This window comes from Dendropsophus ebraccatus, chromosome 2 (assembly GCF_027789765.1).
Source record: "Dendropsophus ebraccatus isolate aDenEbr1 chromosome 2, aDenEbr1.pat, whole genome shotgun sequence".
Classification (NCBI taxonomy): domain Eukaryota; kingdom Metazoa; phylum Chordata; class Amphibia; order Anura; family Hylidae; genus Dendropsophus; species Dendropsophus ebraccatus.
The window spans coordinates 146,853,078-146,871,703 of NC_091455.1; the positions used below are offsets into that span (position 1 = coordinate 146,853,078).

Consider the following 18,626-nt stretch of genomic DNA (forward strand, 5'->3'; position numbering starts at 1 on the left):
GGAGAGTCCAGCGCTCCGTCATTCTCTATGAGCGCTGGACTCATCTCTTAGTGTGCGCGCCGGGCTGCAGCGGCTGAGATCTCCGTGACCTGACCACCTCCAGAAGCGGGACCCGGCGCGATGAGGTGAGTATAGGGGGCTCTAACGGGGGGGGGGGGGGGGTTGTTAGCCTGTCACCCCGGCATCGGGGGGTGACAGGTTCCCTTTAAAAGCTTGCAACAGTCTATACATACTGAGCTGGACTTATGACTGCAGCCATAGTGACCCCCCACAAGATGTGTATATAGATAGATATATCTCTCACCTAGTGACTAATGCAAGTGACCCCCTACAATACAGACACCTGAGGGGCCCTGATAATAATAATTGGGCATATATCTATCTCCCAGTGTCTGCAGCCAGTTTGCCCTACACTTATAGATGGCCCCCTCCTTTTATAGATGACCCCCTCTACCCCCATTATAGATGACCCCTCCTCCCCCCATTATAGATGGCCCCCTCCCCTTATAGATGACCCCCTCCTTTTATAGATGACCCCCTCTACCCCCATTATAGATGCCCCCTCTCCCCCCCCCATTATAGATGCCCCCTCTTCTCCCCCCCTTATAGATACCCCCTCCCCTTATAGATGCCCCCTCTCCCCCCATTATAGATGCCCCCTCTTCTCCCCCCCTTATAGATACCCCCTCCCCTTATAGATGCCCCCTCTCCCCCCCATTATAGATGCCCCCTCTCCCCCCATTATAGATGCCCCCTCTTCTCCCCCCCTTATAGATACCCCCTCCCCTTATAGATGGCCCCCTCTCCCCCCCTTGAAGATGGCCCCTCTTCTCCCCCCATTATAGATGCCCCCTCCTCCCCCCCATTATAGATGCCCCCTCCTCCCCCCCTTGAAGATGGCCCCTCTTCTCCCCCCATTATAGATGCCCCCTCCCCCCCCCATTATAGATGCCCCCTCCTCCCCCCCCATTATAGATGCCCCCTCCTCCCCCCCTTGAAGATGGCCCCTCTTCTCCCCCCATTATAGATGCCCCCCCTTCTCTTCCCCCCATTATAGATGGCACTCTCTTCTCCCCCCATTATAGATGCCCCCCCATTATAAAGCCCCCCCCTTTCCTCTATGCTAAGCAGTATTTAAAAAAAACAAACACACAAACTCACCTGACAACCCGCTCCCCCGGTGATCCTCTTCTTCTTCGGACGCTGTCCCCGGCTGATGTGCGGCTGCCGGGGGTGTCCCGTCCTATCCCCGGCAGCGCGGCGCGTCAGTGAGCTCTCTGTACGCCGGGGCTGGGACTTCTGACACAGGAAGCGTCTCTGATGCGCGCTTCCTGTGCCGGAAGTCAGGGCCCCAGGCAGCTCACTGATGCGCCGCGCTGCCGGGGATAGGACGGGACACCCCCGGCAGCCGCGCATCAGCCGGGGATACTTAAAGAGACAGCGCGCCGCCGCCGGGGCCAGTCGCAAATGGCGCCCAGATTAATAAATCTGGGCGCCATTTGCAAAATGTCAGTCGCATTGGCGACCATTTTGGTCGCCATCTGGAGCCCTCATATATTATACAGTGGTACCTCTGTTCTCAAACTTAATTGTTTTCTGGAAGGCATTTCCCATAGGAAATAATGTAAATGTGTTTAATTGGTTCCAGCACCCACCAATGATTACCTACAGTACCCATATATTACATTGTATAGTGCCCAGTATAATCACTACAGTACAGAGCAGCACTATACCGTACAGTACATCACAGAACAGCACTATACTGTACAGGACACTATACACAAGAAACATTTAACAGAACCAGCAATTATAGTACTGTAAGGTATGGGAGATGGTGGTGCACTGACTGTACTACTACAGTACTGTATATGCACTCCAGCATACCAATTTCCTTAACACACACAGGTGGTACCCTTAAGGGACAAATCGTATCAAGGATCATCTTTATCTCCCCAAACCATTCTCATTATTTGTCTTGCTATTATTTTTGATTCTTGATACTATTCTTCCCTTAAAGGAAAAGTCAGGTGAAAATCACCAATGAACACATATTACGGGAATTGCTTATAAAGGGCTTTTTCCCTGCACTTACTACTGTATCAAGGCTTCACTTCCTGGATAAAGGCTTCACTTCCTGGATAAAATGGTGATGTCACGACCCGACTCCCAGAGCTGTGCGGGCTGTGGCTGCTGGAGAGGATGATGGGAGGGAGATGCTCAGTGTCCCTCCAGTACCCTGTGTCCCTCAGTGTCCCCCTGCCATCATCCTCTCCAGCAGCCACAGCCCGCGCAGCTCTGGGAGTCGGGTTGTGATATCACCATTTTATCCAGGAAGTGAAGCCTTGATGCAGTAGTAAGTGCAGGGAAAAAAACACTTTATAAGCATTTCCTGTAATAAGTGAATATTGGTTATTTGTAAAACTTTGGGGGGCAATACAATACTTTAATAAAAACTTTCACCAGACTTCTCTTTGTAAGGGTCCCACCTGTGTGTGTGAAGGAAATGCGTAGACACTGACTAACCTATGCAGAGAGATGGCAAAGCCTTTTTGTTGTTGGGAAAATTGCAACAATCTTTTAGTGGTGTATTATACCTATTATAGGAAGGACTGGTTATTCATTGTGTTGAGTCAGCACCACACAATGTATACACCTCCTATATGTAATTGCTTACATATAATTTTTGGTGGTAAAGAGGGTCTTTGACTCATTTGGTTTCCAGAAGTGTGTCACTCCCGTATACATTTTTCTTCTCTAAGGTTAAGGTTTAGTAATGTCTTCCATGAGTACTTTGTGAACCTCACATGTGTTCTGTGAGCTGTGGTGGTTGGAGCCCTCTATTACGTCCGACCCTAGGCAGGCCATACTAATTGAGCGAATATATCACAATGCACTGTAGTGTATTTTACAAGTCCCCTAGGGAAACAAAAATAAAATGGGGGTAAAAGGATTTTAAAAGATAGATAAAAAAAAGAAGAAAATAATGTAGTGTGGAGATGTCCTATTAAGAAAAAATGTTACCTACCAGCAAGTGTCAGCAATATAACACAGCAGGACATCTCCCCATACAAACTAGGTGAGAGGTGACACAATTCTAGGTACAATGGTCACCCAGGAGCATTGATTTGTCAGGCCTTACCTTGAATAGTTTGACCTTATGGTATAACTTGCACAAGAAAATTGCTATGTAAAATCAGATTGGCCACTGTGCACTATGATGCTATTTCACAAGTTATTTCTCAAGTTATTACTAGAACTAGTAATAGAATAGACAAGCATGTGTGACCATTACCAATATGACCTTTTGTACTAGTTTAAGTCTGTTGACTCTTCTAAGAAATCGGAATATTGCTACAAAGTTTAGTGGAATTATTTGGTTTCTGTCCTGAAGGTGCAAATAAAAACTTTGGTTTTATGAAATACTTCAATAAAACCTTTTAACCCTATGGTCTGTGAGCATGTTCTCTGACAGTTACTAGAACCAATTCTGCTTCTATTAACTCCTTATGACAGCCATGTATTGCAAAACACTGCATGAGGTCGTTTAAGGACACGGGAGCAGGGAGGGGCGGCATATTTCACTGTTCTCCCAATTCTTGCAGCCATTCTGCAGTGCTCACAGATAGCCAGATAGTATCAGTGGCTATATGTATACTGCCCTTTAGAAAATGCCTAGTTCATGAATATATATGAATATTAAGATACAGTGTTATATGTAAGGAGGATAAGTGAAGCCTCTATGCTGTCTACATCAACTATAATTTTCTTTGTTACACTAAATTCATGGCTGTGGACCACAAAAACATTTAAGGTTATGATACATGATGATTGTTGTCTTTATAAAGAATATTGTTTGTGGATACATTTTTAGGGAAACCTTAGCATCACTGCACCAATAAATAGCTTTTCTGTGACCACCTCAGTAAGTGTTGAGGTGGACACACTTGCTAAGGCCCCCTTCACACGTCCGGAAAAACCATCCGGATTTCCGGACCCATAGACTTTAATTGGTCACGGACACCCTTCTGGATTTTTCCGGAAGGGTGTCCGTTCCGGAAAATAGATCCGGGAAAAATAGGACATGTCCTATTTTTGTCCGGAATTCCGGCCCGGACGCCACCATAGAAGCCTATGGGAGCGTCGGAACCACGGGCACTTTCCTGATGTACATCAGGAAAGTGCCGGGGATTCCGGATTGTTTGACAGCCACCGTCGCCCCCCCCGGACCTCAGCCCAGCACCTCTGCCCGCTGATCACTGCACCGCGCACCCCGCACCCCCAAGGCGGACCTCACCACTGTTCCACTGTTCTTCCCTGCACCCGAACACCAGCACAGGCTTTCCGCCGATCACCCCGCCGTGCCGCCATCCCCCCTCCCCGGAACTCATCAATCTTCTGCCGCCGGCACCCCTGCACGTCCGCCCTGCAGCGCCGGCCGAAACCCCCCCCGGACCTCAGCCCAGCACCTCTGGCCTCGCTGCCCGACGCGATCACCGCACCACAACGCGTTCACCCCGCCGTGCCGCCATCCCCCAGGACCTAATCAATCTTCTGCCGCCGGCACCCCTGCATGTCCGCCCAGCAGCGCCGGCCGAAACACCCCCCCTCAGCACCCCCTGGACCGTGCAAACCACCGCCCCCCCCCCTCCCACCGGGACCTTCCGGAACTCTCCTCATGCTACTGCCGGGAACCAGGACAGGTGAGATCACAACCCCTCCCTCCCACCCCAGGACTAAAACTCCCACCACGTCCTGCTGACAGGTCATGAATGGGAGTTGTACTTCTGCACTGAGGCCATCCAGGTTGCAGAAGTACAACTCCCATCATGCCCTTCCTACAGGTCATAATGGGAGTTGTACTTCTGCAGCCTGTGGCCATCCAGGTTGCAGAAGTACAACTCCCATCATGCCCTGCTGACAGGTCATGATGGGAGTTGTACTTCTGCAGCCTGTGGCCATCCAGGTTTGGAATTACAACTCCCATCATGACCTGCAACCTGGGTGGCCACAGACTGCAGAAGTACAACTCCCATCATGACATGTCAGCCGGGCATGATGGGAGTTGTAGTTCTGCAAGCTGTGACCATCCAGTTTGCAGAACTACATCTCCCATCATGTCCTATTCTTTTCTTCTGATCAGAAAATCCTGAAGGTTTTTCCTGATGGTTTCCTGAAGGTAAAAACTGATTACTGTCAGGAAATCCTGATACTTTCCTGATGACATTTGAGGTGTCCTGATCAGGATTTCCTGACAGTAAAAACTGACACGAACGTGTGAATGGGGCCTAAGGCTTGCTTCTTTTTTGTCTCCACCAGGTATGTGGGGGGGATCCCTGCTGTGGTAAGCCAGATGCCTGAAGCTGCATTGTCTTCTGAGAAGAAATGCTAAGGACGTACGGTAGCAGTCTCCTGCTAAGCAAGAGAGGCATTGAAACTTCAGAGACATCTGGTTCATCATAGAGATCCCTCTCCATACCTGATAGAGAAAAGAAATTAAATTAAAGGGGTAATGTCGGTTATAAACTCCAGACCTTTAGATTGGATCGAGTCTCGGGGCCCTGTTACACAGGACGATTATCATTTGGAAAATTGTTATATCGTTCAAATTTAAACTATAATCATTCCATATAATTGCAGGCTACGATCAAAAAATTATGTGTCGCTAATTTAGATCTGACCCTAAAAACGTTAACTGTTGGATAATTGTTCAGTGTCATGGTCCGTTTACACGGAACGATTATCGTTCAAATTTTCACAATAACAATCGCATTTGAGCGATAATCGGCTCGTGTAAACACAGCAAACAATCCTGTGACGATCGAGAAATCGTTCATTTTGATCTTTCAACATGTTCTAAAATCGTTGTTGGTCGTTTGCTAAAAATTCACAGATCGCTTAGTGTAAACAGTCTTCATCCTATGTGTGAGATAGGCTTAAGCGATCTTAAAAACCATCGCAATAATAATAATAATTTTTTTTATTTATCTCTTCGTCTAAACGCTGATCGTTAAAAAAAAACGAAATTGTTGCTTAAAAATCGTTAACCGATCGATTGGGGGAATTATCGCTCTGTGGAAACGTAGCAAATTTCCACATCGATTATTCTTTTGCTGGGATCCGATGGAGTAAATGATTGCAGTAACAATTGTGACTAACGACCTTCGTTTTGTGTAATATGGTGAACGATTTCAGATTGACGATAAACAATCTTGTTTGCAGTTGTTAAAAATGTCTATTTCTAATAGGACCCTGAGATGTGCAGTAACCGCAGGAAGCGGGCACCACTCTCCAGCCGGCTGCCCAATCCAGCTGATTAGTGCCGGCTATAATCACACAATCTAACACATGACTTTAGTTCTAGTTCCATTGCTGTTTAATTATTACAATGAGTGCGGGACTAATTGTCCTGGCACATGAGGCATCGGCCCTGCCCTGTGGGCACTTGCTGCTCACTTACTTTAAAAGTCCTGAGTACTTTTTACAGGAAGGTCAAATGCAAACATACAATACAATAGCCAAACCTTCTACACCTTTATCCCTTAGACACAAGCAGCTTTTGTTCCTGCACATTTGTCTGCCATTCCTGTTGTATCAGCTTTGATTCAGTCACTGGTAGTTCTTATGAGAAAGCAGTGCAGCATGCAAGTGCAAAGTGTTTTCTGCAAACATTGCGTCTGCTAATGTTTTTCTGAGTCTCAAACTGGATGAATGGACCTTTACTAGAGATTCTGGAATGCCTATGATAAGTATGTTATGTTTTTGTGTATACATTAAACACTACTGTAATTTCTTGGAAAATGGCAGTGTGCAGTTCTTATTGACTGGTAATATGCCTGACACCATGACACAAGCCCAACAGACCTCATTAAATGGGCCCGCATTCAGCATTGTTCTGCCTCTATGACCGGCAATCACAAGAAGCTTGGCTGAAATAAAATTGTTAGGACTAAAAAAGGTTTACCCAAAGGTCTCTTACACATCTATTGCACCACTGATACCCTCAGCTTCAGGCGGGACCACAAATGTGCACCTGGAGGTGTGTAAAAGAGCACGTTCCCCTGCATCATACAAATGTGTGTGTGTGTGGCTATGGGAATTAATGGGTCTGCATTCTGCCTGTAGCCACAGACCCGCAGCTATGGACAGAATTAACAGTCTGAAATGGGCCTTAGATCACTACTCCACATACTGTAAATATAATTTGTATTCTTATATAAAATTAATAATAATTATTATTATTGTAGATGCCAGAATTTCTGAAAAAGACTGTCCATATAAAGGACCGGGCAAGAGTTGAAGATATAATATGTGGATTAATAAAAGGTGGTGCAGCCAAGCTTCAGGTATGTACAAGGACTGTAGGCACTGATGGCTCTAGCTCCTAAGGGGATGTTCATATAGGTGTCAGCATTGAAATCTTTAATGGCAATTATTGAATACAGTGGAGTGGATTTGTAACCAGGAGAAACCAGTCTTTCTGTGTCCCTCAATCATCTGTTCCTGACTGTGTTCTGTAGATGCAATTAAAAGAATACACGTGTTAGCATATGTATTGTGTGAGTCAAATGCTGCATTTCTTTCATTTGAAACATATTAACATATTGCGATACAGTATATTCTCACAACAACAATCCAGTTATGGACAGCATGTCAGAACCTTTTCGATAGTGGCTTTAGCTTAACTGCATTGTCTGAAAGGAGACTGAGGTGGTCCAAAATCCAGCCCTTGTCTTACGAGCTGCTCAGGCTATTGTATTCACGTTGGCTGCGGTGTATTGGCACAGGCCCAGCAAGAGCTGATTTCCTTTACAGCAAGGATAGATTATAAGCAACAAAATCACTAAATGGTAAGTGAGGAAAACCATGTATATGTATGGGTTATTTTATTTTTTTGCTTTGCAGGTAATAACTGATTTTGATATGACATTAAGCCGATTTTGTCACAATGGAAAACGATGTCCCACTTGTCATAGTAAGTGTATTTTTTATCTACAGTTATGGAAACCCTGCTCTCCTTACAGTACTTAGTGTACTAAATTCCTCTATATTTTCATCTACAGATGTAATTGATAACTGCAAATATGTTACTGATGAATGTCGTAAAAAGGTAAGTGCCACATATATTACCTTGTATCTGTAGTGAGTTTGTTGGGCCAAATTGCGGGGTAAAGAAATAACTGCAGATCCTAAAAAAAAGTTCAGTAATGTGTGTCATCATAACATAGCCAATGCATCAGAAGTGGCCCGGGAGCTTAACATTGCCCCTTTGACCTTCAGCTATCTTTTGAAAGGTGCAATGATAAAAGTTCATGCCTAGCCCCATATATTACATGCAACGATGTGCGGTTGGCGGGCGATGGTTTTTGGCCTTGGCCAGTCGACTCTATTACACAGAGCGATAATCTGTGTAGTAGGGCCCTTACTGTGAACTGTTCCTCATCTAATGGATTATACAGTAGTAATACTGGCAGAAAATGATGCATTCTCTTCTGGGGGAAAAGATGACAAGTTATGTTACAGAGTATTGGTCCATAAATTAGGGCACTGTTTTATTTGGTTTTTACTCTCCTCCTTTTTGTTTGTGTAGTTATATGAACTGAAAGAAAAATACTATGCGATTGAGATTGATCCAGACCTGACAATTAAAGAGAAATACCCCTTCATGGTTGAATGGTAAGTCTGGTATAAGAGCCTACTAAATGTCTGCAACTCTGAACTCTGCTACCTAATGTCATTCAGTCACATGATCACAGGTAGCAGGATCTCTGGGTCCTTACATAAGAAGACCTTGATGGTGAAACAAATATGAATGTGTTTAGGGATCAGGCATTCACTCCATGTCTACGTAGGGTGCACAGTATCCAGTCAGTAAATGAATGTAATTTGTCTGCACAATGCCCATTTTGCTATAATATTCAGTACGTTATTTTATTTAGGGTATAAACCCACACACCGTATATGCAGCATATTTACTGCTGCGATACGCAGCAAACTCGCAGCAGATTAGATCTAAATAACTGAACACAGCATCAAATCTGTACCAACAAATCTGCTGTGTATTTGTTGCGTATCTGCTGCGTATACGGTGTGTGGGTTTATACCCTTAAAAGTAAAATGGATATTTCTGCAATTGTATTGGTAGATTATTGCTAAGATATATAAAAAAATGTTATGCTAACTTATATAAAAAAAAATGAATCGAAAAACTGATCAAAAACAGCTTTTTTTTAAAAAAAAAAAATTTATAAGCGTGCACAAAAATGTGGTCGTTTTATCTAGCATATTACGATAATACCATTTATAGTAGTATGACCAGAATTTTTTTTTCTCCAGGTATACCAAGTCACATGCACTGTTAATTGAACAGTGTTTTCAGAAGGACAAATTGGAAGAGGTCATAAGGGACTCAGACATAATGCTTAAGTAAGTTTCTATTCATAATGTGCAAGACCATAAAGCAATACACTGTCATTTTGGGGTTACAGAAGGGATGCAGCATGACTATTTCTGAACACATTGCGCTGTCTGGGAACTATCTTTTATGGTACCCTCTCCATGATTGGGTGCCATATTATCCAAATATCTTCTGATAAACAGCTCAGTGCGCAATACACATGCACTGCGTTTTACACATGCGCCCTTGGTTCACCAGAACATGCACGTGCTATGTATGGGGAGGGGTAGATCAGTCCTTACTAGACAACTGGAAGCTTCTTTCTTCCTGTGAGAAGAAAAGATGGACATGTGGAAATTCAGCATTATTGCTAGGAATAGCTGGCACATCCCCAAAGGATAGTCAGCCAATACTACTGAAATTTGTTGGCGCAGCTAGCTTTGCTCTGGGCTGTGTGCACATTAAAGGGGTTATCCAAGATTTTACAAATTAACTTATTTGTAGGAAATAAAATACAATAAAAAAGAACCAAATGTTACTTGTGTTAAATCATATGCTGATGTGTTACATGCTAGTATCACGATGAAGCCAGTGACTAGCTGCTGTGGTCCCAGAAAATCAACTAGAACCATTGGAGCAGAAGGGGATTTAACAGCATTTTCAGGGAAATGTTTCTTGCTGGTTGGGCAACCCCCTTATTCTTTGATGTAACTTGTCCTATAGATGCTAGGTCTCTTGCTGTAAATGTATCTTACAGAAAATCGATTCTACACCTTCTACTAAAATGTGAATATGAGCAATTTTTCCTTTAGTTTCAGAAGAATTTATAAGTACTCATGTGTTGTGTCCTGCAGGGAAGGATATGAGACATTCTTCGATAAGCTGAACGAACATGGCATCCCCGTTTTTATCTTTTCAGCTGGACTTGGAGATGTCCTGGAAGAAGCAATACGCCAGTCTGGTGTATACTACCCTAATGTTAAAGTTGTCTCCAACTTTATGGATTTTGATGAAAATGTAAGTTTTGGTGTGTTTTGTGTACATTATTTCCATAAAACCCCATTATACGTACTTAAAGGGAACCAATCAGCCTGGGCATCGCTGGGATGGCCCATGTCAGATCTATACAAATGAATTGTGAAAGTGACTTTTGTCCTCACGGTAGACACTGAGATTTGGCATGTCCATTGTGCAGTCATGTGATCCTAGCTTGAGAAAGAAAGAAACCATCCAGGAAAGTTTAGCTGTTATAGCCTTTCCTCAGACCAGTCAGTGCGTGAAATAATAATTCCCCATGCAACTTTAACTCAGAAGGAACATGATTTAGAGTTTATAAAGTAATCCAAAACAAAGTAATGGAGACAGCACTTCCAAGTATAGTCTTTGAAGAGTTTATTACACACCAGTGCTGGTTTGAACTGGTGTGTAATAAATTCTACAAGGACTATACTTGGAAGTGCTGTCTCCATTACTCTGTTTTGGATTACCTGATGCCAGCATGGTCCGGTTTGGTAAGGCGTGTACCCACATTTCATTGTATACTTGTGCTGCTGAAAGACTTTGTGCTGAGTAGAGTTTATAAAGCACTAGAAAATGTACCCGGCGCTGCCCGGGTATAAAGTGTCAGTGTGTTAATTCGATTTGTTCCAAGGTGCCCAGGAGGCCAATCTAAAGGTATTGTTTCATCTGAGTTAATCAGTGGAATTAGTGTATACTTGTGGTGCATATTTGGAGGGGTTCTGTATACCTACAGTGTATAGTTTTTAGGGATCTTGCATATCTGTAGTGCATAGTTGGAAGGTGGGGGGGGGCTGTATACCTATAGTGTATAGTTAGGGGGGGTCCTGTATACCTGTAGTGTGCAGTTGGAGGGGGGGCTGTATACCTATAATGTATAGTTGAGAGAGGTCCTGTATACCATTAGTGTATAGTTGGGGGGGCTGTATATCTGTACTGTATCGTTTGGGAAGTCCTGTATACCTGCAGTGTATAGTTGGTGACGGTCCTGTATACCTGTACTGTATAGTTCGTGGGTCCTGTATACCTGTAGTATATAGTTGGTGCTGTATACCTGTAATGTATAGTTGGTGGAGGTCTTGTATACCTGTAGTATATAGTTCAGGGGTCCTGTATACCTGTAGTTTATAGTTTGAGCGTCCTGTATACCTGTAGTATATAGTTGGTGGAGGTCCTGTATACCTGTAGTGTAAAGTTTGGGGGTCCTGTATACCTGTAGTATTGAGTTGGTGAAGGTGCTGTATACCTGTAGTATATAGTTGGTGGAGGTCCTGTATATCTGTAGTGTATAGTTTTGGGGTCCTGTATACCTGTAGTGTATAGTTTGGGGTCCTGTATACCTGTAGTGTATAGTTTGGGGTACTATATACCTGTAGTATATAGTTGGTGGAGGTCCTGTATACCTGAAGTATTTAATTGGTTATGTACATGTTTTTGTAAGGTACATAGCCATAAAGATTTTTACCTGATACAACTCTAAAGCAGCAGCATACAATTGTCCATGCGGAAAACATGCAGAATACAGATTTATGCCGCCACCTGCAGTGATCAGGCTTGGGCCTTGTTTATTGTCATTGCAAATGATGCTTAAAGCGACGTGTTCGGTGTTCTATTGCTTTTGGCTGCTGCAGCCGAAAGCAATAGAATGCCGAGCCGGGATCAGCGCCATTACGGCGCAGACCCCGGCCCGGGATGGATGCAGGGATCGCCCCCACTAGACCACCAGGTATTGAGATGAGCAAGTATTTAGAAGCAGCTGTCAACTACTAGCCGCAATCCCGGGCTCCATGCGGCACCCGGGATCGCGGCAGTTCAGAGGGGGGGTCCCATATCAGTAACGTCCTGGTGCAGCTATGGGTTAAAAGCTGCTATCCGAAGGTACAAGTGGTTTGCAGGGGTCAGATTGTGGGTACAGAGTCACTTTAACAGGAAACTGCAATTGTCTAAAAGGTATTGTTTCATCTGAGTTAATTAGTGGAATTAGTCTATACCTGTAGTGTATAGTTGGGGGGGGCTCTATACCTGCAGTGTATAGTTGGTGGAGGTCCTGTATACCTGTAGTATATAAGTGGTGAAGGTTCTGTATACCTGTAGTGTATTGTTTTTGAGTCCTGTATACCTGTAGTGTAGAGTTGGGGGGGGGGGGGCTCTAAACCTGTACTGTATAGTTTAGGGGTCCTTTATACCTGTAGTACATAGTTGGTGAACGATCTGCATACCTGTAGTGTATAGTTGGTGGAGGTCCTGTATACCTGTAGTGTATAGTTTTGGGGTCCTTTATACCTGTAGTGTCCTGTATACCTGCAGGGTCGTATTTACCATTAGGCACCCATGGTCTGGTGCCTAGGGCAGCACCTTGCAGAAGGGCAGTACCCTCCCATTCAGACTTGCCAGAAAATCTGGCGTCTTTTGGAGGGGGGGTATGGCGGTATTGGTCAGGTCTGGTATAGCGGTGTCATCCAGTCACAGTATGGCAGTATTGGTCAAGTCTGGTATGGAAGTGTTATCCAGTCACAGTGTGTCGATATTGGTCAGGTCTAATATGGCGGTGTTATCCAGTCACAGTGTGGCGGTATTGGTCAGGTCTGGTATAGCGGTATCATCCAGTCACAGTATGGCAGTATTGGTCAAGTCTGGTATGGCAGTGTTATCCAGTCACAGTGTGTCGATATTGGTAAGGTGTGGTATGGCAGTGTTATCTCGTCACAGTATGGTGGTATTGGTCAGGTCTGGTATGGCGGTGTTATCCAGTCACAGTATGGCGGTATTGGTCAGGTCTGGTATAGTGGTGTTATCTAGTCACGGTATGGCGGTATTAGTCAGGTCTTGTATGACAATGTTATCCAGTCACAGTATGGCGGTATTGGTCAGGTCTGGTATGGCAGTGTTATCCAGTCACAGTGTAGCGGCATTGGTCAGGTCTGGTGTGGCAGTGTTAAATGTGACGTCTGGAGCTATTATCTACCAATCTACCTATCCTGATGCTAATTAGTAAGTGAGGATCTTCAGGTTTAGTGCTTAGGGCAGCAGCAACTGGTAATACGGCTCTGTATACCTGTACTGTATAGTTGGAGTAGGGGGTCCTGTATACATGTACTGTATAGATGGAGTAGGGGGTCCTGTATACATGTACTGTATAGATGGAGTAGGGGGGCTACCAGTAATTTCTGTGGATGTTGTGAGGCAGCTGCCCTAGCAACCATTCAGATTCCAGCTCCCTATGAAAATCAAAGTAGTAATTCTATTGGTTGCTAAGGCTCCCAACTGCCATTTCCACTAGGCAGCTGCAGCTAATTATATCACCTGTGTGTGCAGTGTGGAGATTTTCCCATTCATTTCTATGGGGCGCCGCTCTTCCCCATCCCGCTCCCCTCCTGTACATTTGGCAAGGACGGGACCTTCGCTCTAACCTTCCCGGGCACCCAATGTATCCAAATTTGAGGTCAAACGGTTCAGGCGTTTGGAAGTCTATACGGGACAGACAGGCAGACTTTAATTTTTATTATATAGATTGTTAGGATAAATGTTTTGTATCAAGGCTTTTATATTTTTATCTTTTTTTCAGGGCGTGATAAAGGGATTCAAAGGAGAATTGATACATGTTTACAACAAGCATGATGGTGCCTTAAGGAGGACAGAATATTTCAGCCAATTGAAAGAAAACAGTAATATTGTACTGCTGGGAGATTCTTTAGGAGATTTAACTATGGCTGATGGAGTACCTAATGTGGAAAATATACTCAAAATAGGATATCTCAATGATAAGGTAATGTAATGGCTGCATTTATTTGAGAGCTGGGCAATGCTGTTGTTAATAGAAGAATTTTTGAAGAATTTTGTTTTTCAGCATTTGGGCCCCAGTGTAATTAAAAAGTTAATGGCTTGCAAAAGTTCACTGCAAAAGTCAGCCAATAAGCTGTGCATAGGGAATACACTGGTGGGTAGCAGGGGGTCCATACACTGTTTTAGCTAGCCAGCTATGTAGCTTTGTGGTCCTCAGTCAGGCATCCACAATAGGTTAGCTCTTTGGAGAGCTGCTGACGGGCTCATCTTACTGCAGCACTACACGAACTCTGAGCACCCAGTTGATTAATATACATGTTCAGCCATTAGTTACCCAGCCTTCTAATATAAGTGGCTTATCCTGAAGAGATACCATTATTTTTAGACAAAAAAGCAACCAAAGCTCTGACATTTTTTGCATAAGTCCCATTGACTATTATGGGAGTTGCGCAAACTGCATAACCCCAGGAACTACACTGTTCACATAACTCCCTCCAGTGTCTGAAAACCGGCAAATACTGAAAGGGGCCAGGAAGCCATCTTTGCAAGAATAGGAGTATCTCTAACACCAAGCAGTCTTTCTATCAATACCCGAACATATACTAGGTATTGAATGCTAAAATACATGAATGTGGACAGAGGTGTGCAAATTTCAAGCGGAGTTTGTGCTGCAAACTCCACTTGAAATTGTGCCTGTCCCATTGATTCAGTGGGATTTCTCAAGTGCAATCCACCATCCGCCCACAGATTTTCTTAGGTTCAAAATGGTGTGTTTGTTTGATATTATTCCTAGAAATATTTGAATACCCTAACATCTGGGTGTTACAGCTTCTCTTTTTAAAGGGGTTATCCAGTGCTACAAAAACATGGCCACTTTTCCCCCTACTCTTGTCTCCAGTTCAGGCGCGGTTTGCAATTAAGCTCCATTTACTTCAATGGAACTGCGTTTCAAAACCTACACCCAAACTGGAGACAACAGTAGGGGGAAAGTGGCCATGTTTTTGTAGCGCTGGATAACCCCTTTAATGGCCCTATGTACCTGTGGGTCTTGTTTTTTTTAATCTGCTCCAAATATGCTGTACATTTCAACTGTTGCTCTTGAAAGATTGAATTTCTCAGGAGTCTGAATGCGACAAAGGATTTCAGGTCATCTCTACAGTGGCAATATTCCTGCGTATGCACATGCTGTTAGTTTTGACACTATTTATGTGAGAGTAAATGTTACTCTTCTGATATTTCATTTACAGGTAGAAGAGCTGCTAGAAAAATACATGGATGCTTACGATATAGTTTTAGTCAAAGATGAAACTCTGGATGTGGCCAACTCCATTCTACAAAAGATTCTTTAACCCGCACTGATGAAAATCCTTCACTTTCCAGCAGGGAGGACTCTGTCAACTGCATTTTTTTTTTAATTCTTATTTTAATTTTCTTTTATTTAAATGTATTTAACAGAATCATTTTGGACTTTGAAGGCACCTTACCTTTTACCACTATGCTGCTTTTTGAGTTTTATTGTATTTTTAGTTTCTGCAATATGTCCATCACCTTCAGCCTCCATGACAAATCTGCTAAATGAACATTCTAGAATGGAAATCATTCTGTTGACGACGAATGTAAACTTGTAAAGAATTGAAATGTATCTTTATTTTCATATGCACTTAGGTGTTTATATTTTGTATAAGCATATATGTTTTCGAAGGCCAAAATGTGCATGCTCCAAATGCTGTTTGTACAGTCTTTTTACGTATTAAAAAAATCTACTTTATTCATTGAACATATGTTGTGAACTTAAGTTATACTTGAGTTTGACCCTTCCACTAAACAGTCATATATATAGATATATATATAGATATATATATATATATATATATATATAGCTTTGAAGCTTTTATGCACTACTCTACAGTTCAATGTGTACAGTGTCCAGTGGAGCATGCCACAAAAAACTATATGAAACTATAAAACCTCATGTATCCATAACTAGGGGCATCCTCTACATTTAGAAGAAAGTCTCACTGCTCTTATAGTAAAGAATCTCTATCGTACTCTATCACCCGATGTTTGATGGTCGATTCATAAAACAAGTTTGAGAATATTCTGGATACCTTTGAGAATTTGCATAATACAAGCTATGGTTACCAGCTTTCTGGTGATAGAACTTTGATCCAGATAGTTATTCTGATATTTGGAGTTGAGAAGGACTATTGCCATCAGGCTAACAAGGGTTTTTGCCATCTTCTGGATCAACCCAATAAGATTAAAGATTGAACTTAATGGTCTATTTTTTTTTCAGCATTATAAACTATGTACAGTAGGTAAGGAAAGTGTTCAGACCCCCTTTTTTTCATTGCAGCCATTTGGTAAGTTCAAAAAAGTAAATTTTTTTGCTCATTATTGTACACTCTGCACCCCATCTTAACAGAACTGTAAACATTTTTGCAAGTATTCATGCCCTTTGCTCAGTATTTAGTAGAAGGTAGTACAGCCATGAGTCTTCTTGGGAATTATGTAACATGTTTTTCACACCTGGATTCTGGGATCCTCTGCCATTCTTCCTTGCAGATCCTGTCCAGTTTCCTGAGGTTGGATGGTGAACGTTGGTGGACAGCCTTTTTCAAGTCACTGCAGAGATGCAACAACAAAGTTGTTCTGAAGCCACTGCTTTATTATTTTAGCTGCATGCTTATGGTCATTGTCTTGTTGGAATATGAACCTGAGGTCCAGAGCACTCTGGAAGAGGTTTTCATTTTAGGATATCTCTGTACTTTGCCGCATTCATCTTTTCCTTGGTGAACTCCAAGATCACCGTGGCTGAGCTCCAGAGATGCAGTAGGGCGATGGGAGAAAGTTCCACAAAGTCAACTATCAATGCAGCCTTCCACAAGTTGGGGTTTTATGGCAGAGTGTGCTGACAGAAGCCTTTCCTTGGTGCAAGACATATGAGAGCCTGCATACAGTTTGCCAAAAAAACACATTAAGAACTCCCACACTATGAGAAATAAGATTCTCTGGTCTGATGAGACAAAGATGGAACTTTTTGGTGTTAATTCTAAGCGGTATGTTTGGAGAAAACCAGGCACTGCTCATCACCTGCCCAACACAATCCCAACAGTGAAACATGGTGGTGGCAGCATCATGCTATGCCAGAGCCCTGACCTAAACCCAACTGAGCATCTCTGGGCAAACTTGAAAATGGCTGTCCACCAACGTACATCATCAAACCTGAGGGAACTGAACAGGATCTGTAAGGAAGAATGGCAGTGGATCCCCAAATCCAGGTGTGAAAAACTTGTTGCATCATTCCCAAGAAGACTCATGGCTGTACTAGCTCAATTTGCTGCTTCTCAATACTGAGCAAAGGGTCTAAATACTTATGACCATGTGAATACTTCCGTTTTTCTTGTTAAATAAATTTGCATAAAATATCAAAATTTCTGTATTTTTTTTCTGTCAAGGGGTGCAAAGTGTACATTGAAGGGGTTATCCAGCAAAAATCTTTTTCTTTCAAATCAGCTGTTTTCAGAAAGTACTATAGATTTGTAATTAACTCATTTTTAAAAATCTCAAATCTTCTCATATTTATCAGCTGCTGAATGTCCTGCAGGAAGTGGTGTATTATTTTCAGTCTGACATAGTGCTCTCTGCTGCCACCTCTGTTCATGTCAGAAACTGTCCAGAGCAGCAGCAAATTCCCATAGAAAACCTCTCCTGCTCTGGACAGTTCCTGTCTCAGACAGAGATGTTAACAGAGAGCACTGTGTCAGACTGGAAAGAATACATCACTTTCTGCAAGACATACAGCAGGTGATAAGTATGAGAAGACTTGAGATTTTTTAATAGAAGTAAATTACAAATCGATATAATTTTCTGAAACCAGTTGATTTGAAATATTTTCACTGGATAACCCCTTTTAGTGAGCAAGAAAAATGAACTTTTTGAACTTACCAAATGGCTGCAAAGAGTGAAAAATGTGAAGGGGTCTGAATACTTTCCGTACCCGCTTTAGTACAGCTCTGTACAAAAGAGCATTAATATGGAAGGGAAGCTGAACAAAGGGACTGAGTGATAGAATTTGGAGAAAGATTACTAGAAAATCTACTAAAAACAGCTTGAGGCCATGTTCACACAGTCGTTTTTTTTTTTTGTAAAATAACAGCTGCCTTTTTAATTTAACATAACAACCGTTTTCAGTCTTTAACGATTTCCATTTAAGAGTCTATGGAAACAATGGCCTTAAAGGGGAACTCCAGATAAGAAAAACTTGTTTTCTATTAAAAGTACATTAAAAGTTAAATATATGTGTCTATACAATGTATTACCGTGTCTGTACGGTTCTGCCACACTGGTAGCTGGTAGAAATCCAGGGGAAAAAAAATGGCCTCTGTGCCAATCCACATTGTCTCCTGCTCCTTCTGCTATCCCCCCTTAG

At 42.9% G+C, this 18,626-nt stretch overlaps 1 protein-coding gene across 2 annotated transcripts in view; it reads left to right on the forward strand.

Annotated features, from left to right (window-relative positions):
* NT5C3A (5'-nucleotidase, cytosolic IIIA) overlaps window positions 1–15,971 on the forward strand; it is a 33,968-nt gene extending 17,997 nt beyond the window's left edge. For both annotated transcript variants that reach the window (XM_069958446.1, XM_069958447.1), the window contains exons 2-9: window positions 7,245–7,343; window positions 7,903–7,972; window positions 8,061–8,107; window positions 8,588–8,673; window positions 9,334–9,423; window positions 10,249–10,411; window positions 13,977–14,177; window positions 15,442–15,971. In XM_069958446.1, coding sequence (XP_069814547.1) covers window positions 7,245–7,343; window positions 7,903–7,972; window positions 8,061–8,107; window positions 8,588–8,673; window positions 9,334–9,423; window positions 10,249–10,411; window positions 13,977–14,177; window positions 15,442–15,543 — 858 coding nt within the window. In that variant the 3' untranslated portion in view covers window positions 15,544–15,971. The remainder of the gene's footprint in view (window positions 1–7,244; window positions 7,344–7,902; window positions 7,973–8,060; window positions 8,108–8,587; window positions 8,674–9,333; window positions 9,424–10,248; window positions 10,412–13,976; window positions 14,178–15,441) is intronic.
* Window positions 15,972–18,626: the final 2,655 nt, after the last annotated feature.